General features: G+C 40.8%; 3 protein-coding genes across 4 annotated transcripts in view; 1 reads left to right on the forward strand and 2 right to left on the reverse strand.

Annotated features, from left to right (window-relative positions):
- Nucleotides 1-23,077, reverse strand: part of LOC144631757 (dynein intermediate chain 3, ciliary-like) — a 43,206-nt gene that overhangs the window by 8,129 nt on the left and 12,000 nt on the right. Inside the window, exon 15 of one of the 2 annotated variants that reach the window (XM_078490309.1) lies at nt 22,765-22,860. In XM_078490309.1, coding sequence (XP_078346435.1) covers nt 22,795-22,860 — 66 coding nt within the window. In that variant the 3' untranslated portion in view covers nt 22,765-22,794. Of the gene's footprint in view, nt 1-22,468; nt 22,861-23,077 lie in introns of those variants that run through there. The other variant, XM_078490308.1, reaches the window with a different exon arrangement.
- LOC144632057 (tetraspanin-9-like) lies at nt 1,537-9,648 on the forward strand. Its single transcript, XM_078490666.1, has 7 exons — nt 1,537-1,620; nt 1,935-2,126; nt 5,774-5,848; nt 6,711-6,809; nt 7,533-7,679; nt 8,367-8,453; nt 8,860-9,648. The coding sequence occupies exons 1-7, from the start codon at nt 1,537-1,539 to the stop codon at nt 8,944-8,946; spliced, it is 771 nt and encodes a 256-aa protein (XP_078346792.1). The 3' UTR covers nt 8,947-9,648.
- On the reverse strand, nt 12,491-21,065 carry LOC144631700 (uncharacterized). Its single transcript, XM_078490205.1, has 2 exons — nt 20,940-21,065; nt 12,491-17,086 (listed from the first exon to the last, which is right to left on the reverse strand). The coding sequence occupies exon 2, from the start codon at nt 17,047-17,049 to the stop codon at nt 12,667-12,669; it is 4,383 nt and encodes a 1,460-aa protein (XP_078346331.1). The 5' UTR covers nt 17,050-17,086; nt 20,940-21,065; the 3' UTR covers nt 12,491-12,666.

Here is a 23,077-nt window from a genome sequence, read left to right on the forward strand (position 1 = left end):
TAGAAAATGTATGACATTGCCAGCTGATGAAACCTGATCTGCTTGTACCAACCCATCTTTCTAAAGCATAAGGGAAGAATAAAGCCTTTTGATTGATTGTGCCAAGCTAAGTGGCTAAAGGTCTTTAATGAATCCAAATAGAGTACATTGTATATCTAGAAGATACTCTGGATAACGTTTGTATAGTAACAATATAAATATAACATTAACTAACAGTAACAAACGACTTTTAAACTGAAATGAAGCCATTCTAAACATTTTGATACCAGTCCATTCGGAACAGTTTTTTGTTTCCTTACAATCATAATCTTGTCAATGCTTAGTGGCCGAAGGGAATTTGGTATGTCATAGAGTCTCACAAGTCTGAAGTTCACAAGAGAGAAGTTGAATCTGTTAAGCAGCTGAGTTGACACATTACAACTCGGTATCGTCACCAACAGTAGGCGAATTGCAGCGTTTGTTTCCCAGAAAACAAACCACTACACAGCTTTCTAATTTTCTGATAAGTAGCTTTAGTCATATATTTCGCTACTGATACTTCGAGTAAATAGTTACAACTTCACTTACCTTGGATAAAACTGCGAAAAATATTCGAAAAAAGCGAAGGCAAAGGAACAAACAAAGCACACACGAAAGCACAGTTGAAAGTACTGATGGATATCAGCTTTGAGCCTTTTATCTTTTCACCGCTGTTGTTGTTGTGTTAGCGAGAAGCAAAAATACTCATCATACAACTTTCCACGAACGACCACTATTCTATCTCCGTTCACCAAGACACCAACAGAGAAATCGATCGATAGAGACAGCTCCCATCGCCAGTTACAGTACAGTTAGTGGAACATATTCTTTAAGCTCTTTAGATGGTACAATTTGCTGCGCATAAAAATCGACATATAATTTTTCTACCTTAAATAAAAAATCTCCAATTACTTCACGAGTTTGCTGGCAGACATGGATGAAGGAATCCCAGCCTAATTCTGACGCGTTTTTAAGTTCTTCAAGAAGTTGACTGAAGTTCAATCGTTGGACAGGCTACGCCATATTGGATTTGCCGTTTATTGCCAGGCGTCCTAGGCGAACTTCCCCGACAAGCTTGGCGGGTGACGTCACATCCAAATTCGCCGGGGACGACTGGGGACGAGGCTGGTGTGCACGTATTTTCGAACTGCTTACCAAAGCTTGCTAAGCACACGTGTTCCAATAACGCAGTTTATAAGCTGTCTGCCGCAAGAAGACAAGACGAACACTGATCAGTGTCGAGCAGCTGGAATGACCGCCATGTCGAATTTTGTCGATTTCCGGGTTGGGAAAAACTGGGCCCGAGCATAAATTGGCGAATGGAACAGGATTTTCCGAGAATTCCGATTTTCCGGAATTTGAGGACAACCTCCAGAAGTTGACCAAAATTTTCGAAACGAGTTTCCGGAAACTTTCTGTTCCATTTGATTTTGTACCGGAATTTCCGAAAAATTTGGTCCAATGGATCGCGCCCTTAATTTCAGTTTAATTTCCGTCCACGCAATTTAATGTCCACAAATGCCACCACACACAACAACTTATCCTACGAATAAGTTAAAAACTGTCAAGACCCTGGTTCTGATTTTCAACGCTATTTTCTTTGTAAGTTTACACAATCATATGCATGGTCATATTTTTACCACGATTTTGAAAGAATTGCAACTTTCTAATCATACAATGGGTAGGTAATGTAATGAGAACTTTTCTCTCGATTTCAAGGATTTCCGACGAAACGCATCACACATTGTAAAACCCATTTCAAGCCGACAATTCCTCGCATCAAAATGGGTTCATAAAATCAAACCATTTTGTTGGGTTTCTTGCAATATGGGTGTGTTCTCTTATGCATCTGTGAATCCTGCTAAAGATTGATAAATAAATTAAAAGCACTTTTTTGTCCGTGATTTTGTTTCTAGGTATTTGGCTGGGTGCTGGTGGGTGTTGGCTCATGGGCTCTGCATGAGTTTGGTGCTTATGAGGCTGTCTCAGTATCTGTACCTTATGCAGCCGCCTCTAAGCTTATCATTACAGCTGGAGTCTTCAATGTGCTGGCCTCGTTCTTTGGCTTCTGGGCAGCTTCAAAGGATAACAGACGTTTGTTCGTTATCGTAAGTGACACTTAGTGAAACATGGCTGAAGGACAACCATCTGTTATTAAGTCACTTTTCCATCCCTGGGTACGTTCACGAATTTAGAAACAGAGATCAGATCAAAGGTGGTGGCGTAGGTGCGTACATTAAGGAATCCATTAAGTACAAACGGCGCAAAGACATAGAGTCGCGATGCCCCGACTTGGAACATCTCTGGCTTGAAATAAAAGGACGCAACAAGCACAGTAACTTGCTTATTGGTACAATTTACAGATCCGACCGGATTTTAAGTGCCCAAGAGTGGTTCACACAAATGGAAAATCTACTGTCAGAGCTTACTGCCACCTGGGACGGCCTTCTCATCATAACAGGGGATGTAAACATCGATTTGTTGCAACCAAATCTTACCTTGGCACGACAATACTTGGATTTATTAAGTACGTTTTATTTGACCCAGCACGTACAAAAACCAACAAGAATCACGCCGACAAGTCGAACACTCATCGATCACATAGTTTCAAACAATCCAAAGCGAGTCACCCATACTGATGTAATACCATGTGCAAATATTAGCGACCACGACGGCCCGTACGCCTGTTTGAACATTCGCGCAGAAAGATTTCGTCCGCGATATAAATATATTCGCTGTGAGCGAAACTTTCGAGAGGAGGAATACATCCGGGACTTTCAATCACTCCCATTTAACATCATCTACGCAGTGGAAGATCCAGACGAAAAACTAGAATTATTTAATAAACTTGTGACTGAATGCATAGAGCGTCACGCACCCTTGAAACGTACAAAGATAACCCGCCCTCCGGCACCATTGCTGAATACAGAAGGTATCCGAGATCTACAAATAAAGAGAGACACACTAAGGCACGAGGCACACTTACAAAATACACCTGAAGTATGGGGTGCATTTCGCGAAGTGCGCAATCTTCTGAGAACAAAAATAAAGCAAGCGAGGAAATTCTTCATCGATAAGGCACTATCTTTAACCAGGCCCAAAGAGATCTGGCGAACTATTTATCGGATCCTCTATCCGGCACCGCAACCGCTACGATTAGATGTGAATGAACTGAATAATTTCTTCGCCAATACCGCTGAGCGCACCACTGGAAACTCTGAAGTAGACGTCAAGGAAGACTTGATCAACTACGTCCATTCCTTAGAGCCAACGATCGATTCATTCCAGCTGCGTACAGTGACCGTTGCCGAAGTGGAAAAAGAGATAAAGGCAATAAGATCCGATACCTCCACGGGGCCTGACCAGCTACCAGCCAAATACCTGAAACTTGTTGCTGACCTCATTGCTGGCCCGCTTACATACATCATAAACTCCTTCGTAAAAAATCTATCATTTCCAGAAGCATGGAAGGTAGCCAGGATAACTCCAATTCCGAAAGTCAGCCACCCCATTGAAAATGCAGATATGCGCCCAATATCTATACTTCCGGTCCTGTCAAAAGTGTATGAGAAGCTGGTACACCGCCAGGTTGTAGAGTTCATCGAAACTCGTACAATCTTTAAGGATAACATCTCAGGTTATCGGAAGGGGCACTCCACTACTACGGTACTCCTTAGCATTAAAGATGATATTCTGCATGCCATGAAGCGCGGGGAACTCACCTTAATGATTCTTGCTGACTTTTCCAAAGCTTTTGATACGATCAGATTCACAACGGTCCTAAGAAAACTGAACAATCTCGGTTTCTCTAATGAATATCTTGTATGGACCATCAACTACTTAACTGGGAGAAAGCACTTTGTTCAAGTTGATGACAAAGTTTCCGATATGTGTAAAATTAACTTCGGAGTACCACAAGGCTCGATTATGGGACCGCTGATCTTTAATTTGTATGTCGAGGATCTGGAAACACGAATTAATGCGAAATGTCACCAGTACGCGGATGATACGACCCTCTACATGCACTGTAAGCCAAGTAATCTAGAAGACACGGTTACCGCCCTGCAGAGAAATGTCACAGAGCTTGAAGACTGGGCAAAAGAGGCCAACCTAGTATTAAACCCTAAGAAAACTAAACTTATACTCATGTCGACTCCGCAGTTATCTCGCTGTCACTCCTTGGAAAACGTAAATGTCCACGTTGAAATTGGCGGAAATACCTTAGAACGCGTCAGCACGTCGAAACTACTTGGTACCCACCTTCATCAGCACTTGAAGTGGGAGGACAATGTGAAAGCAATAGCATCATCCTGCTACGCCACCTTAGCAATGCTCAGGAAGCTTAAACACATGCTTCCCTTCAACCTACGCAAGACCATTGTGCAAGCACTTGTGCTGTCTAAACTTCATTACAACGACGTAATCTACCACGCCCTTCCGGACTACCTCGTAAATCGTCTTCAGCGTGTGCAAAAGGCGGCTGCGAGTTTGTAGTGGGAAGATATGCTTCTCTAGACGATGTCCTATCCCTCAACTGGTTGCCAATACAAGAACATAGACAACTGAATTTGCTTAAATTAGTGCACAAAGCTCTGTATAATCCTTTTTGGCCGGAATACTTACGTTTAACTGTTCACAATCCGTCCAGAATCTTAAGGTCAAACAGATGTATTCAATTAGAAATCCCACTAATATCTAACACCTTTCAAGATCACGCCGCTACCCTATTTAACAAACTCCCAACGAACCTTAAAAACACTGTGGACCATAATGCATTTTGCAGGGAAGCAAAGCGCTTCCTTTTGAAGAAAACTAAATTAACAGATTGATCTCCTGTAGCTTTTTATTTTTATTTTTCTCTTAGATGTATATAGTATAGTAATTTTTTAAACGCATAAATGTATATAGTATAATATAGCATAGTAGTACACAGTAATTTAATGATAATTATAGAATTTTAATTGTAAATATCATTTTATTTGTTAGGTTAGGGTTAAGTTAATTGGTAAATGTGGAGCTACTCTGTAGAAATGTTACCAATAAACCGTTATTATTATTATTATTATTATTATTATTATTATTATTATTATTATTATTATTATTATTATTAAGTTACTTGTTTACTGTTGACAAACTTTATACGAGTCTTACAGCCAAAAATATCACGTCTTAACTGACCAATCAGCTTCAACGGATCAGACTAAAAACATTACCGACTGACAACAACTTCTCACTTGACTCTGAAGATGACTTCCGCTCAGGTTGTCGAATTTTTAGTCACCAAAAACAGTTCTTTTCAGAACTACTCTCATCCGGACGATCACACTATACGAAAGACATTTTACAGATAGCATTCACTCAAAACTGGGAAGCTACGAATCAAAATAGTTGATCATAGTAATAATACTGACTGAGGAATAATACTGACTGGGGGAGCAGGGATGGCGCAGTGGCGAGAGCGCTCGCCTCCCACCAGTGTGGCCCGGGTTCGATTCCCCTACCCGGCGTCATATGTGAGCTTGTTTTTGGTTCTCGTCTTTGCTCCGAGGGTATTTCTCCGGGTTCTCCGGTTTTTCCTCCCTCCTCCTCCCTCCTCAAAACCCAACACTTCCAAATTCCAATTCGATCGGGAATGCACGGCCTCACAAGCAGACAGCTTTAATCTCCACTGTGTCTAAATAAAGGTAATTTATTTATTAAAATTTTGGATCATGCGAGCGTTTTTTATTCATTACATATTTGTTTCAAATTGCAGTTATTTCTTGTCCTTCTTGTGATTCTTGGATTAGAAATCTCGGCAGCAGCTTCGGGATATCACCATCGTGAAAAGGTTGGAATCTAATGTGAAAAACTTTGGTAAAAAAATACACTTGCCATTAGTTTAACAGTTGTGAAAGAAATTGCCATGATTTGCTGCAAACCGAGCATACAGAGCTCTATGGGAAGAAAGAAGAATATGCTATGTGCTATTTTCTAAACACTGAGGAAATTGAAACATTTACGTACAGCCGGTAAAATCAGAAAAATTACGTGCAGTAAAATGCCGATTTCTTGAACCACCCAATTCAAACCAATTCGCCTGGATTTGCTTCACTCGGTCTTAAACTGCAATTTTGCCCCCGATTCCTTGAACCAATTTTCGTTTTCTTGCAGGTTCTAGAAATCGAAATTCTACTTCTATTTCTCCAAAATTATGGAAGCACTCTTTATCAATGAACTCTTTATGTCGATCCCACAGCCAGCATTGCAAAAAGAGGATAACTTTACCTGGAATAGTTTAACGACGGCGTAATATTTAATAGCGAGTTGGTAGGTAAAGACTGCGTTCGAGCCAAGTGGCCCATGCATCAAGCCAGAGCTTATCCCGGTTTTGTAGCATGAAGCGACTATAGAAGTATTTCTACTCTCTCCTGGATGGGATACTAGTCCATTGCAGGGTTACCCCCTGGGCAGCAGTAAATTTGCGATACCCATTTATACACCTCGGTGGAGAGAGGCATTATAAGAGGAAAGTGTCTTGCCCAAGAACACACCGCAGTACCCTGGCCAGGTTTCGAACCCGTACCGCCCAATCCGGAGTCCAGCACAACAACCATTAGGCCACCGCGCCTCCCAAAACAATTGTATGACAGCAGTAAAATAAAAGAGTCAGAAATCCTTTTTCTTATTGCATTATTTTGATTTCTTTGCAGGTCAGGCACACTCTTTATGACGACATAATTTATACGATCCAGAAACTCTACATAGTAAAAACAGCACCTTCCAGCGCGCTCAATGCTCTGCAAGAAAACGTAAGTAAATTAAGATTTAAGCATATCATGTATTTCACGTTACACATTAAACGTACATTTTTTTCTACTAATATGTTTTTTTGGAAAACGGAATTGACATTAGCTTGCAAACTATCGCTCTGTTAGGTGTGGTGTGGTGGTTACCTCCACTTTGCTAGCCTGCGAATACAGCCGCCTCTTATTCGAGTCCCGCAACTAACGAAGAGCGAAACGCGTTTCGCGTTTCGCTCTTGGTTGCGGGACGCGAATGAGAGGCGGCTGTATTCGCAGGCTATCACTTTGCACACAGGATAAAAATCAACACAGAAGTGAAAGTAACCAGTTCTTTTTGTCTAAGGAAAGAGAAGTGTCTGTTGAATTTAAAAGTCTGTTTGGTGTTTTTGTTGCTTTAAAAAGTCAGCCTACTGAACAAAAAAAAGCTTGACAAATAACTTAACCACTCTAAATGACCTTAATAACCAATGAGCTCGATTATAAAAATCTTCCTGGTTAAAACCCTGTCCCCATCCCAAGTTATACCCCCACCTACCCACCCCTCCCACCTACCCACTCCTCCACCCCTGCCCCCCTCAATCCTCTTTACGAAGTTGTATACGGAGCATTACAGCGTTGTGGTTTTACATTTGACCGCGGTACAGTTTCGCCGAGGTCCTGTCTTACAACGTTTCTCTGTGTGAATTAAAATAACTGATATATAAATTCATCCGGGTATTTTTATTTCAGGAAAGGTGCTGTGGATGTTTCAACTACACGGATTGGCGAGACTCAATCTTTACAAAAGGAAACGTGTCGGTTGTTCCTGACAGTTGCTGTAAATTACCACATCGACACTGTGGAGAGAATTTTAATATCAATAATATTTATATCAGGGTATGTTCCACAATTTTTTACAGTGTGATGCTGATTCATGATGTTGTTGTTGTTGTTGCGTCCACTTAGACAACGTTAACCAATCACACTGCGGAATGAAAACGAGGCATCTCTAAGGAAAGCGAGGCTCCTCTCTTTCTTCATTGTGGCCTAGGTCTGCAAAAGACTTGAGTTTATTATTGTTAATAATATTGCTACCTACAATCCCAGACAAAATTAGATAAGACACTTCAACCTGTTCACAGAAACCCCTTCCCCTCACAACAAGGTTGGAAAATATTGGATTTTTCTGCCCGAAAAGACCAAAAATAACCGATTTTCATCAATTCAACATTGCAAGTGAGGGGAAGGGGAGAACAGATACAGTGTCCCAACAAAATTGTCTGGGATTGTAGCTCGGGACACTTTTCTTTTCTTTTGCGACTTCTAGTTTGGTTTTAATTATATAAACAGAAAACTGGCTGTTTTATCTAGCTCTTCTCTCCAAATCAGTCATTTTACTTCACTTATTTAAACCAATCAGTGTCTAGGCAAAAACGATAACATGAATGAAATTTGCTAACATTAAGATGCGTTGTTATGCTATAATACCTTAAGAGTTTTGACAGCGTTTTTGTCGTGAAAATTCAAATGCATTCTTAGAACTACAACAATAAATTTTTGCACAACTATTTCCTTTTAATTCAGGGCTGTTATTGGAAGCTCCTGTACGCGGTAATCACGGACAAACTTTACTATGTGGCCGCCATTGCTGTTCCTGCAGTTGTGTTCAAGGTAAGAAAAAACAAATAGTATATTACATATAACTTATTGCCAACTTAAAGTTAAGAAGGAAAGTCAACCGTCGAGGCGAATTCGGAAAGCTGACTTTTTGCGCGTTTGTCCAGCCCTTGCTCCGATCGAAGGGCCAACGCTCGTAAATATCAGCTTAAAGTCCAGTCCCTGAACTCTCTCTCTTCCGCACCCCCCTTCCTAGAGGTTGAACCCAGGCGCGAAAAGAAGTTTTCGTGCCTGGGTTCAACCACTATAAAGGGCGCGCAGAAGGGAGAGTTCAGGGACTAATCAGCTTTACGAATTCACTACCGACAAAGGACAAGTTTCTGTAAACCTTACGTGTTTAGATATAAAAATTCGAATGGTTTCCCTGTACGGCAGTAACAATCAATTATGTCTTCTCCAGGTCCTGGGTATCCTGTGTGTTTTACTGTTGATCGTGAGAATGGAACAAACAGCGGAAAAAGTACCTCTGTCCGTGCCTCGTGTCTGAGAATGTAACATTACTAATCTGACCGCCGTTACATTTTATTGGCTTGTGACGCAAATAGTGCGTGACAGTGTAAAAGAATTCCGGTTAAACCCCCCCCCCCCCTTATAAGCCCCTCCGGTTATAGGCCTATCTACCAGGAAACAACAAAAAAATACTTCCGATTATAAGCCCCCCTCCCCCCCTGATTTAAGCCCTTCTCTGCTGGAGGACAGTACTGAAATGTTGCTTTATTATGACTTTTTAACTTAAAAACGTATTTCGATGAACACTATTGTGGCTCTTTTCAAAACGATTTTTTTCTTCCGCTCATAAGCCCCCCAGATATAAGCCCCTCGTTTATAAGCCCACCCTAAACCTCTTACGAAGTTGAATAAGCCCAAGGCTTAAAACTGGAATTTTACGGTATACGACAAACATAATACCTAAGATCTCTTCCAATGTACCCGATAACAGAAAACAGGGATAAAGTTTAATGAACGTTAATGCACGTAAGATAGTCGGACACAAAAATGCTTCTTGTCCTGTCGTTTTTCGTTATTTAACAGATTCAGTTCTCGTTGTAAACCCGTCAAGAAGTCTGTTTTTATTTTTTGTGTATCATATCAAGTGCTTACATTTTATAATGCTTTTAGTTTTGTTATTAGTCGTATGTTTAGGAAATTATTATGTCAACTTACGCAATAAACCTACTTTTTAATTTCAGAGGTGCGTGTTGTTTCTTTAATACTGTACCGGTGAAAAGAAGTACATGAAAGGGAAAAGTATTTTTACCGTCAGCTTATTACATTTGTGGAAATGTAGGTTGTAACCACTATTTTTTGAGATAAGGTAATTAAGTCTGCGCGTTTGGGCCAAATGGCGCATCAGGTCGGAGTTTATCCCGGTTTCTGTAGCGGTAAGCGATTAGAAGTTTTTCTACCCCCTTCCTCCCACCTCCCTCCCCTGGACGGGATGTTAGTTCATCGCAGAGTTATCCCCAGCATTAAATTCGCTGGTACCCATTTGTACACCTGGATGGAGAGAGGCACTGTATCACCCGAGAACTATCCTTTCAAAGTGTCTACAGAGACAATTAGACTACTTGCTCTTGATTTGTATAACCTTAAATTCCATAGTTTAAACACGTCGTAAGTAGGAGAGAAATAAAGGTCAATGAGAACGAGACAGAGATTCTTTTCGTCTCGCTTAGACTTTCTCAAAGTCCTTCGCGAAGCTTTTCGGCTCGCTACGGCTACGCTCGCCTATAGAGGGCGACTTGATGCAATCTACGTCTCGCTTAGAGGTCAAAATTTTGGATTTTGGTCTCCCTTAGGTTATTCCGGCCAACAGGAATTTTCGGCAAATTCTAGAAAGTCAGAAATTTGGCGGTCGGAATATTTATGTTGTAGTTCACGACACGTGGTGATTTTTGATGCGGAGAACACCGGAACTCGCGCAAGTAGGTAATTCGGTTTTCCAGTGATAGCTACAGCACGACTCCCGAGGATATTCAAAGTGAAGTTCGAGTCTCGGAGAGGAAACTAGAAGAACCACTTTAAATACAGCCACGCTGACATGAAAATCGTCTACATCTACACTTTATTTAGTTGGTAAAAAGTCTTAAGATATCACACCAACTGTGAACAATCAAAATAAAAACTAATACATAGGATATTAAAAATGTTAAAATCTAAATAAAACTAATACAATAAAATATTAAAAACTATTAACTAACTTCGGTTTAAAACTATTTACAGACGTTGTATGTCTAGAGTCAGAAACGAGATGACCCACAAAGAATCGTGGCTCGTCAGTACTAAAAAAGTTACGTTTTTTTTTCCACAAAATCTCTACATAAAATGTCTTTAATCTCTATATATCTCTATATAAGATGAACGAAAATAAACCATGAAAACACTAAACCTTTGATCGCTACCACAGGGATACCGCTCTATAAAAATGAAGGGAGTGCTCGTTGGAAACTAAAGAAACACCCCTTAGAGGTACCAGACCCTTGATTTGTGGGCGAGGTCCAAATTCATTCTAACTCCTGAGAGATACCAATTCTACAAAAAGCTATAATTAATACAACGGAAGACAACAATGACAACGCAGACCTGTCAAAAGGAGAGTCATTCGCTATATTAACCGACTTCTGGATTACTGTTTCAAGTAAATACTTCAGAAATAAAAGTTATTTACTTAACAACTCCGTGACAACTTAAGCGGCGGTCGTTTCAGGTTTTGGCACTCAAAGTGGTAGCAATCCACAAATTTACCCCTTAAAGTTACGACAAGCACCCCCGTCAATTTTATAGTGGAGTTTCCCACCCCCTCCTATCCCTACCCGAGCTATTACGAAACTAAAACAAGGGCAAGAGCGCCAAAAAGAGGCAACTGTTGCTCACAATTTCTAGCAATGATCGAGTACGGTTTCAGGTTACAGTGTTGTTGTAACCACTGAAAGTTATTCCCATGAAAAATGAAGATCTTGTGTTTCCGTATGGATCAAACATTAGCGCACGGAAAATAAAAGAACGTGGCGATAGCGCGTGAACTTTTTTAAAACGGCTGAAAATACTGTATTCAAAATTGCCACACGTTGTGAAATTTATCAATATATAATGACGGTTTGTTTGATAAAGGTGCACTTTTCTTCTTTGCATGATATTTTGGGACACCATCGCTTACATGAATTTCTTTTTATATTCTCCCGCCTCTCCCATCACTACACTTTAAAGCTGTAGAGCAGTATAAAAACTTATCCTTCACGTTTTCCGATCATTATCGGGTTTCTAGTCGTTTCTGAAAAATGCTGAAACGGCGTAATTCTGTCACATGAGTTAATATGTAACGTGATAGTAAATGATTGTTAGTAAGTAGTTTCTGTTAATCTACAATTTGACTTTAAGTAGCAAGTTAAAAGTCGTGTTGTTGCTTTCATGGTCCTGCCGCTTGTTTTTCCTTCTTTTTTGCCCTCGCGTCAAAAAACGCCAGACATGCAGGTTGACTATGATCTTTTGATACCTGCCAAATTTTTTTTGCGGTAATGCGGTGTTCAGGAACCCTTCTCCCCCTATACTATCCCTCTCCTGAAAAAATATAGCAAGATTTGTGGTCCAGCCTAGACAATCGACAACTTTAGCAACATGTTATAAACAAACATTTAAAAGCTGACGTTACAGAATACAGTTGCCTCAAAAAACATTACCACACTTATATAGAGCCCATTAACGACGTTTTTGTGGTGTTCAGTACAGTGTAATGCGTACTCTGAATTTCAAAATCCAACTTATTACTGCCGTCAATCATAATTACGGTGACAGTCAACGAACCATGAAAAACAGAAACAAACGAAATGGATCGAAATCTACCAATAACAACTGACAGGCGTGACCTTTTGACCTTGTTGAAGTAAAAATCTGTTTCCCGAGAGTACCGCTAAAATGATTGACGACTGCAAAAAGCGTAAACTGTTGGTTGGGGTTTGAATTTCAGAGTTCGCATATCACTGGAAACCGCAATAACATGTTAAGCATGCAAGATCCAAAGGCATATGGTCACCTGTATAGTAAAAGACAACACGCAAATACAGACAGTTTCTGTGCTTCCTATGGTGTCCCTATTAGCGGAGTTTTAATGACTGTATTTTCTGCTGACCACACAGTCACAAAAGAATCCTAACAACTTTAACATTGACGTACCTGCTTAAAAGTGAATAAAGATATTGGAATTACACAGTTAAAGTATTGTGCAAGTTACACTACGAACATGACGATGTTTCTTTCGGCCAACCGCCGGAAAATGATCGATACTTTCCTTTAACTGTTGTAGTTTAGCCAAATTATTCTGAACAGTTCTTACGTTAACATGATCAGGTCCAGGCTTTTTAAGAAGAATGGTAAGTGCACGGTCATAACACTCTTTTGCCTGCTCCAGGTTACCCAGCTTACTGTGGAGAGCGCCAAGGTTATCGTAAGTAGTTGCGACATCAACATGGTCAGGTCCGAGCTTTTCCAGACGAATTGTAAGTGCACTATCGTAACACTCTTTTGCCTGCACCAGGTCACCCTGGTCACTGTGGAGAGCGCCAAGGTTATTGTAAGTAGTTGCGACATCAACATGGTCAGGTCCGAGCTTTTCCAGACGAATTGTAAGTGCACTATCGTAACACTCTTTTGCCTGCACCAGGTCACCCAGCTTACTGTGGAGAACGCCCAGGTTATTGTAAGTCCATGCGACATCAACATGGTCAGGTCCGAGCTTTTCCAGACGAATTGTAAGTGCACTATCGTAACAATCTTTTGCCTGCACCAGGTTACCCAGCTTACTGTGGAGAACGCCCAGGTTATTGTAAGTCCATGCGACATCAACATGGTCAGGTCCGAGCTTTTCCAGAAGAATTGTAAGTGCACTATCGTAACACTCTTTTGCCCGCACCAGGTTACCCAGCTCACTGTGGAGAACGCCCAGGTCATTGTAAGTCAATGCGACATCAACATGGTCAGGTCCGAGCTTTTCCAGACGAATTGTAAGTGCACTATCGTAACACTCTTTTGCCTGCTCCAGGTCACCCTGGTCACTGTGGAGCGCGCCAAGGTTATTGTAAGTGCATGCGACATCCACATGGTCAGGTCCGAGCTTTTCCAGACGAATTGTAAGTGCACTATCGTAACAATCTTTTGCCTGCACCAGGTTACCCAGCTTAGCGCGGAGAGTGCCAAGGTTATTGTAAGTAGTTGCGACATCAACATGGTCAGGTCCGAGCTTTTCCAGACGAATTGTAAGTGCACTATCGTAACAATCTTTTGCCTGCACCAGGTTACCCAGCTTACTGTGGAGAACGCCCAGGTTATTGTAAGTCCATGCGACATCAACATGGTCAGGTCCGAGCTTTTCCAGACGAATTGTAAGTGCACTATCGTAACACTCTTTTGCCTGCACCAGGTTACCCAGCTTATCGTGGAGAGTGCCAAGGTTATTGTAAGTAGTTGCGACATCAACATGGTCAGGTCCGAGCTTTTCCAGACGAATTGTAAGTGCACTATCGTAACACTCTTTTGCCTGCACCAGGTTACCCAGCTTACCGTGGAGAACGCCCAGGTCATTGTAAGTCCATGCGACATCAACATGGTCAGGTCCGAGCTTTTCCAGAAGAATGGTAAGTGCACTATCGTAACACTCTTTTGCCTGCTCCAGGTCACCCTGGTCACTGTGGAGCGCGCCAAGGTTATTGTAAGTGCATGCGACATCCACATGGTCAGGTCCGAGCTTTTCCAGACGAATTGTAAGTGCACTATCGTAACAATCTTTTGCCTGCACCAGGTTACCCAGCTTAGCGCGGAGAGTGCCAAGGTTATTGTAAGTAGTTGCGACATCAACATGGTCAGGTCCGAGCTTTTCCAGACGAATTGTAAGTGCACTATCGTAACAATCTTTTGCCTGCACCAGGTTACCCAGCTTACTGTGGAGAACGCCCAGGTTATTGTAAGTCCATGCGACATCAACATGGTCAGGTCCGAGCTTTTCCAGACGAATTGTAAGTGCACTATCGTAACACTCTTTTGCCTGCACCAGGTTACCCAGCTTATCGTGGAGAGTGCCAAGGTTATTGTAAGTAGTTGCGACATCAACATGGTCAGGTCCGAGCTTTTCCAGACGAATTGTAAGTGCACTATCGTAACACTCTTTTGCCTGCACCAGGTTACCCAGCTTACCGTGGAGAACGCCCAGGTCATTGTAAGTCCATGCGACATCAACATGGTCAGGTCCGAGCTTTTCCAGAAGAATGGTAAGTGCACTATCGTAACACTCTTTTGCCTGCACCAGGTCACCCAGCTTACTGTGGAGCGTGCCAAGGTTATTGTAAGTATCAGCGACATCAACATGGTGAGGGTCGAGAACATTCAGACGAATGGATAGCTCATTTTCGAAATGCTTCTTCGCCTGATGAAAATTACCCAAGTCGTGATGGATACTGCCTATGTAAAAGAAGGCGAGCGCCATATCTTTGTCGTTACAATCGTCACTGCACTGTACTAAGTCTAATGCTTGGTCAAAATACTTCTTTGCTGCTTCGAATGCACAATATCTTTGACACATTTTTCCAAGTTCTTGAAAGCAACACGGATAATGTTGAAAGTTTATTACACTACTTTGCTCATCTTGAGAAATATCTCGTTTACGAAGCAGATTTTCAATGCGTATTATCAAGGTTTGTAAATGAGGAACAATGTGCTTGCTGTTTACAAGATAATCTATGTGGTTATAATCGACTGATGAGTTATCTTCTATGAACTGGCTGAATGATCTAACGGCTGCATCTACGGATTGAAGTTGTTGACTCATCGGACGATCTTCAGTCAAAGAATTAATGGCATCGCGCACAACCTGATGCACTCGAATGAAGACGCCACTCTCCTCTTCTATAAATAACAACAATGAGCACCTTTGGATCCTCACACTTATCATCTCTTTGTCTCTAATTCGTTCATCTACGTTGTTGATATAATTGATCAAGATGTCTAGGCTTAACGGTTGTGCTGCACACACAGAGAGGAAGCTGAACGCATGATCAATTACTTTGTCGGATGACATCACATTTTCTACGGCAAGTGTTATTGCAGCGGTCATAGATTTCTGGTAGCTTGGGTTGGTCTCAGCAAGAATGGTCTCAGTGGTACCTCGCTGGCCTTTTCCAAGTTTCTCCAGATAGTCGTTCCAGCCAAAATCAGAAGTAATTTTGTTCTGCCGAACCTGCCTAACATAGGTGGCTGCGCTGGCTAAGGCAAGCGGTTGGTGGTCCAACGCCTGCGCAACTTGTTTTTCCATCTCGCTGTCAGTGATACCAGAAAGCATTGCTAATAAATTTCTGGCGTCACGAGGGTCCATACCTTTACTAACGGAGATGTGATGAATGGAGGAGCTTGTCAAAGGGATAGACGTAGTGTCCTGTGTTGTGATTAGTAACTGGCCCCTTCCAGACTGCGGCAAATGAGCGTGCACACGTGATATGCTAGTGACGTTGTCGATTACCAGTAGCCACGACGTGTAAAGCTCGATTTTTGTGGTAATTAACGTCTTCAGGTTGGTGATCTTCTCGTCTGTTGTCAAATCCTTGGAGCTAACTGTGTTTGAAACTGCATATTCAGGACACTTAAGATGTCGTGCGAAAGAGATGTACGATTCCAGAAGTGTATTTGGGCTTTCAGCATTCAGAGTCATTACAAATGAAGCAGCACACGGAATTTCTTTGACTTGGTCGTAAAACTGCTTAGCTACGAGGCTTGCCAACTGAGATTTTCCACTTCCTGGATTTCCTGAGACGTAGAGGTAACTTAAGCTGTTTTCATTAGCGATTTTCAGCTGTTTGAGCTGTTGTGTAATTTCGGCCACCTCACAATCGCGACCTGCGACGTCGTGTGAAGGTTTAGGAGGGAAAATACAAAAAGATGAAATTTCATTGTGTAGCTGATCTTCAAGGACCTGTCGTTGCTCTTCTTTTTCTTGAAGTTTCTCTCCTTTAACTTGAAGCTCCTTTCCTTTTTCTTGAAGTTCCTTTTCTTTTTCTTGAAGTTTCTGTTTCAAATCATCAACCTTTTTCAAGACAGCTCCTAACTCCTCCGTGGGAAAGCTTCTCTGGTTTCTGATATCTTGAATTTTCAAGGTAGAGAGTCCGAGTCCTTGAAATGCGGCATAAACTTTACCAATGGCAATTTGAAAGTCTGGGTCTGAAAGATGGCCTTTTGGCATGTGAGCAAATTCTTCATTACGAAACTTTCTGAGATCATCAACATTGGATTTGACCAGGGGATTAAGACTGTGAATACAATCTGAGAATAGGATGGCGTAAAACAGCATGGTGCAATCCCATTCCGCTCTATCTCCGTTAATCATGGTAGCTAAGAGATGGGCATTTCTTCTCTGGTTCCTGGGAGACTCCCCGTTGTAGAAGTCCATTCCATTCCGTGGTACATCTTTCCATTCTCCTGATGTTGTCTTGAAACGATTGTCCCATTCTTGTTTGAATACTGTTCGTAGACCCTCAGCTAGTATATCAGTGGTGACGTAACAAATCCGGTAGTAGTTCAGTTGCTCCTCAGTGTATTCCATTGCAGCAGCCATATTTAGCTTGGGTCACCTTCTATGTTTGGCTTCAGTCCTTTGTAAAGATGAAACTTTCTTATTAGCCAATTACTATTTGTGTGTGCGTTCAGTTGCTAACTCTAACAAAAGTTTCATGTCCTTTGTTTTTGTACCTGCCTAAGGATTTTCTAAATAAGAAATACAATTTTTATTACAATACGACATTTCGACGTATTTTTAAAACAACTGACACTTTTTGAGTGAGACGTAATGTAACTAACGTTTGTGTGTTTGTTTTCATGATTAAAACTTGGTTTAAGTTCTTTGCGGATTAAAAGCAACTTTCGTGAATGACGCAGTCGAATTTTAAGATTTTCGCACTTTCTAAGTGCTAATGCGGATCCTCTCCTTGATATGCTTGGATGGGACAGGGTCTGAGTTAGCCGAACAAAACAAAAGGCAGTTATCATGTTGAAAACACTAAACAAAATAACGCCCCCATACATGCAAGATCTGTTCTCTGCTCGTTATTTTTTTCTACAGTATGCGTAACTCTGAAAACATCCTGCAAGTACGTATACCTAAACCCAAGAACTAATTAGCTTAAACGCAGTGTTGGCTATTCCGGGGCTGTTCTTTCAGGAATGGACTGCCAATTAAACTACGTAAGCCATTAACCCGTGCAAGCTTTAGAAGGGAATCAATGAGTCTTACTCTTCAACGGGCACCCACACGGCAAACACGTAAAATGGTATTAAAGATCTTTTTTTTATTTTTACTGATGTTTTAACTGTGTCTAAATAAAGTTGTGTAAATGTTAATGTTAGCTTAAATTCATTCCATTTTCCACGTGAATGTGTGTCCGAATTTTGATAAGTGCACGCGTTAATCCAGGTGTCAGTTGGCGTCTATTTTTTTTGCTGAGGATCCTGAGGGGATCATAGAGCGGGACGTCCACTAAACACCTTATATTTTCCTTTGCCCAATTTTCCCACGCACTCCTGTGTAATCAGAAGCCCCTCCGAACGAGAGAGTCACCGCGTTGAGGTAATGTCTGGTATGCTTGTCAAACAGGATCAAAATGTCGAAGAGTGATATTTATGTACTGAGTTGCCATATTTATGTCCACGTTATATTATATAATATCCAAAGTGCAATATAATATATGTCCACAACTGCGATACGTATATCAAAATTGCGATTTGGTTAGTTCAAAAATCCGGCAACCTGTTTTCGTTTTATATATAACAGTCAAATAATTTCACATCTCAATACAGTTTCGATATAAATATTTCGCGGACTTTTTTTGACATATATTTTACTCGGTCAAAATGCAAAAGAAAGAAGAACCACGGCGCTTTTCTGCTTCGATGATCGTGAGCTAGACGACCTTGAGCTCGTCAAGGGAGCTCAAGCAAACGACAAATATGTAACAGAATACGCCGTAAACATTTTTTAAGTTAATTTTTGCAGTAAAGTACAGCTTTAAATATTTAGTATTTATACAATTAAGTTCTTTCTAAAGTATTCTTTATTAAAAAAAAAATGTAAAGGAAAACGCACACGAAACGGGTTTGCATAACTGTCTCGAATTCTCCCAACCCCCCCGGGGGGGGGGTACTCCATATAATTGCCTATACGGGGAGGCTCCGCCCGAAAGGGGTACCTTTTTTAGGCTTCAGGTATATAAAAGGGTAGGGATTTCACAAGTTTTGGTATATGAAAGGGTATGAAAATCCGTCATTTGGGTTTTTAAAAGGGCCTTGAATTAAAATATTTCGGCTGGCTGGCTGCATTATTTTAATTTATTAAGCGCTACATGAAAATGACAAGAAAACGTCCTGTTTTAAGTATGTGCCATGTCTTTTAGGTATATGAAAGGGGTACCTTTTTTCAGTAAAAGGTATACGAAAGGGGTACAATTTCTGTCAAAATGGTATATAAAAGGGTAAGGGGTAAAAGCTTGGGGCGGAGCCTCCCCGTATAAAACTTTTTGGAGTGCCCCCCCGGGCTCCCAACCCCCTTCGTGTTTAGATGAGGCTATGTAAACACGGAAAAGCCCTCTATTGCTTTAACAACTGGTACAAAGTACAATTTTTTTAGCCACCCACCCACCCACGAACAGTAAGCCATCCCAATAAAATGTTTCGTTTCCCATCTCTTGTGATGGTGGGTCGGTCGGTTGGGCAAAAAAAAAGAAAGAAAAAAGAATGAATACTTTGAGGGGTCTGGGTTCATTTAAAAGCCAGGGGATGCAAGACCGAAAGATTTTGTTTCAGTCAATCACGCTGAGAATGTTGGAACAATCGTTAATGCCCTTGGCACGAAACAGCCTTTAAAAAACTTAGTATCGATGTTAATTAAAGACAAGGACATCACATCATACCAATTGTTGTAAATAAAACAAGATCGTGTGCTTTTAAATTAAAGTACTTGCCTATTTGACTAGTGAATCTGGAAATTATTTTTTTTTTTACATTTCGACAAAAATGGGTCGGTCGGGCGATGGGAAACGAAACATTTTATTGGGATGGCCTAAGCTGTAGTGTCAGTTGAACCTCAGAAAATGTTTAATGAAACATCGGGAGGAAGCAGAGAAGCTTTGGTATTCCTAGCTTGCCAAAGATGGTGATAATTTGCGAATACAGGAAAGATTGTTGGTTGTGATGTATCTTTGTAGTGCTTGCGTGTTTTGTGTGACAACAAAAAAAGTTGAACTTAGGTCAATGGAGTTGAATTTCGTGTTCTAGAATACTCAGTGTTTATTTTATGTCTCACTCTCCTTGAAAAAAGTAACTAGTAGTCTAGTACAAATATTTAAAGCTGTTATTTCGTCTCCCCTTTGCCTCCTTATCTTCGTTTGATAGGACTCTTGTACCAGGGGTTTTCGTGAACTCTCTTCTAAACTACCGTATTTACTCGAATAAGCGCCGCGGCGCTTATTAAATTATTCGCGCCACAAGTGCGGCGCTTATTCGAGGGCGGCGCTTATTTGAGGGCGGCGCTTATTTAAAATTTGGACGCCACAAAGAATCAAATATTTTGCAGTTATCGAAACAAGCGTCTTCTGATTGTCACTATTCGCCTCTTGCTGAAGAGAGAAGTAGCGCTAGCTGTCCTGGCAAGGATCGCGGCCTTCACAACATTTACAGAGCTACGTATTGTAACAATGTTGGATAGAAAACTAATGGGCGAGCAGTAAAACGATTACTGTGAACTGCAAAGCATCGCTCTTGATGAAAAGAAATGCCCAATTTTGTTTTAGAGTTGCTTTTGTATTGCAGTTTTTAGTAAAACGGAATTTTTCGAATAAGCACCGCATCGGGACTGCGGCGCTTATTCGGGGGCGGCGCTTATTAACTTTTTTGTCCCAAATGCGGCGCTTATTCGAGGGCGGCGCTTATTCGGGGGCGGCGCTTATTCGAGTAAATACGGTAAACTTGTGAAATATTGGAGCCGTGAAGCGCGCGGCGAGAGACGTCAGAGAACAGTCACAGGGACCAGAGTCCTCCTTTTCGCGATTCACCTTTTAAACGTTTGTTCATTTTATTAAAAAATAGAGGATAAAGAAAACCTCTAAGACCACTGCATGTCTGCAGCAATAACCCTCCAGAGTCACATGCCTTCTTTGACAGTCTTAATTCTTTCCCGTGATTTCCGCAACAAGGAATACAAATTACAAGTGCCGAGATTTCTCACTTTTTGCGAGTGTTCTGGGGTACAATGAAATAACAAACTAACACTAATCGATGTAATTTAATTGGATACCGTTTTTAAGCGAACGAACTGTACTTTGAGTTCGATATCAGAAGTATATTCATGCATGCGCAAGACAATGCAGGATTGCGACTCTGTTTTTGTTTGCCTGGAATTCATGCATGTAAGTACATAGAACCGACGTATCAGTAATATATTTTAATTATACTCACTGTTTTAGAGGCAATTCAGTGGAGTACATGCAGCGGGCCAACCAAGGAGAAGAAGTTAAGTCTTGTATGCAATTATCTGGGAAGGAACTCGAAAGCGAAAACGCAAGACCTTTATATCATCGCGTGTTAATCACATGACGTTTGTCTATTTTTTGAAAGCATTGTTGTCACAGAGCAAAAGTTCAACCAAAATCTTTAACTAGCCGGGGTTAGATTACGTCTGCGACGCAGGCTGGATAAAATGCTGAATATTTTAATTACAGATTTTGATATTACATGTATTTGTATTCGCGGCGTTTGCTCCTGAAACCAACATCAAAAGAGCAACCAGTCTTCATGCTCACGTTGCGTGACTAAAGTTTGCGTGATGTTTTGAGGAAAAACAGTACATCACGCGAACCACAGAAGAATGCTTTTGAAAACCAGAGCCCAAGCAGTAAATTCAGAAGCCGTAAAATTGTGGTCTCATTGAGGAAAGGTACACGTTGTTATTACTTATTCCTATATTACTGACATTAATTTTCATTAGTTTAAAAAAAGGTTTCCTTGTAACTTTTCAGCATGACCTATGTCAATGCCTGCAGACATCAACATCTTAGTTCTCATCAAATTGTCAACGCAAAGTCAGCCACTCATATTCTGAGAAGTACGCAACTGATCAACAAAGAAATACGACAGTAATTTACAAGTACAATTTGCCGAGGACACACCGTTCATACGGTTTTGAGTCAATGGAAACATTGGGAAGATAAAGCTTGAAAATGAAATGACGTTCATGGCATTCAGTACACAATAAGCTCCTTGTTAGCTACCGTATTTATCTTTAGCGCCCTGGGCGCTTGTAAATTTTTGTACCATGAGAGTGGGCGCTTATTCGAGGCTGGGCGCTTATTACAAGAAGAAATCTTATTATATGGCTACAATAGTACGCGCGCTCTGATTGGCTGCTGAGCGGGCATTATTTTCTTGTAATGACCGGGCATTATGAAAAATGTTCTCGGCTCGGCGGTTTTTACATGTTTTTTTGAGTTGTGAGTAAAAGCTACTAGCGCAATTGCGAGAACGACAATAAATACCGACAAAATGTAACTATCTTTTCAACAACTGAAAGAAAAATATTAGCATACCGATACTTCTTAAGTATGAGCGACGAAGAGAGCCACAGAGAGCGAGAGCGAGTTTCACCTCGGTGTTTTTTAGATATTTCAGTTCAGAACACTCTCGGTTAATAAGTAGTATATAATTTTCAACAAGAAGTAAGTTATTTTGCAAGAAAGCAATAAGTTATAACAAAACGTGAAGATGTACCAAAGCAGAATTTTTACTGTTCGTTGAAAGTTTCTGTAAAATACCAAGAAAACTCGGTCTTCGGGGAAGTCTCTTAGTAGTACTTAGTCAATTTCAATCTCATTGATCTCATTGTGACTCCCCTTGTGCACTTCAGGGTTTTTTCGGGAGTGGGGTGGGGAGGGGGGAGGCCGTCGCGCGCTTATTCGAGGCTGGGCGCTAATTCGAGGTTGGGCGCTTAATCGAGTATGTTTCAATATTTTATTTTAAAAATAAAAAATTATTGAGCCACCATTTTCAACTATATTTACACATGAAGCACAAAACCAAGAATAACATGACACTTTCTCGCATTGCGTTTTCTGTACATAAACCACACCTTTTGAAAACAGACCACGATTCAACCATGCTTCAAACAAATGAATAGCTTAACACACTTGTATAAAAAACGTTTTGACTGGTTGTTGTTGGTCTGATAAATTTCTTTCAGATAAGAAGTCTTAGAAATGCTATTTACAGTATCGTGAGACTTGATAAGTTACTGAGTTGAGGATAAACCAAACAACTATTAGGTTTCTTTGGTTTGTTCTTCAGATCCTTCTGCTGTTTTCTCTGAGCCTTCATCGGCAGGAGTCTAAAAAGGCAATTTAACACAACACGTTTTCAATAAAAACACTACAGTAAAAACCCGCGAGTAAGAACCTAACATTTAAGAACCTGTTAGGCTAAAATTTGCAAATTAGATACCATTTTTATAAGAACCTATTTGGCCTAAAATTTGAAAACAGGTTCTTATTTTCTAAAATTGACTAAATATGTTTACTTTTGGGAAAATATGATAAGTCAACATT

This window comes from Oculina patagonica, chromosome 12, assembly GCF_052425735.1.
Source record: "Oculina patagonica isolate OP01 chromosome 12, crgOcupat, whole genome shotgun sequence".
Classification (NCBI taxonomy): domain Eukaryota; kingdom Metazoa; phylum Cnidaria; class Anthozoa; order Scleractinia; family Oculinidae; genus Oculina; species Oculina patagonica.

What these genes read in the sequence shown, in the direction of transcription:
- LOC144632057 (XM_078490666.1), top strand. Translation starts at nt 1,537, where the DNA reads ATGCCACCACACACAACAACTTATCCTACGAATAAGTTAAAAACTGTC. An exon ending in ACAGACGTTTGTTCGTTATC is followed by an intron (nt 2,127 to 5,773) that starts GTAAGTGACACT and finishes TTCAAATTGCAG; the next exon opens with TTATTTCTTGTCCTTCTTGT. An exon ending in TCAATAATATTTATATCAGG is followed by an intron (nt 7,680 to 8,366) that starts GTATGTTCCACA and finishes CTTTTAATTCAG; the next exon opens with GGCTGTTATTGGAAGCTCCT.
- LOC144631700 (XM_078490205.1), bottom strand. Translation starts at nt 17,049, where the DNA reads ATGGCTGCTGCAATGGAATACACTGAGGAGCAACTGAACTACTACCGG.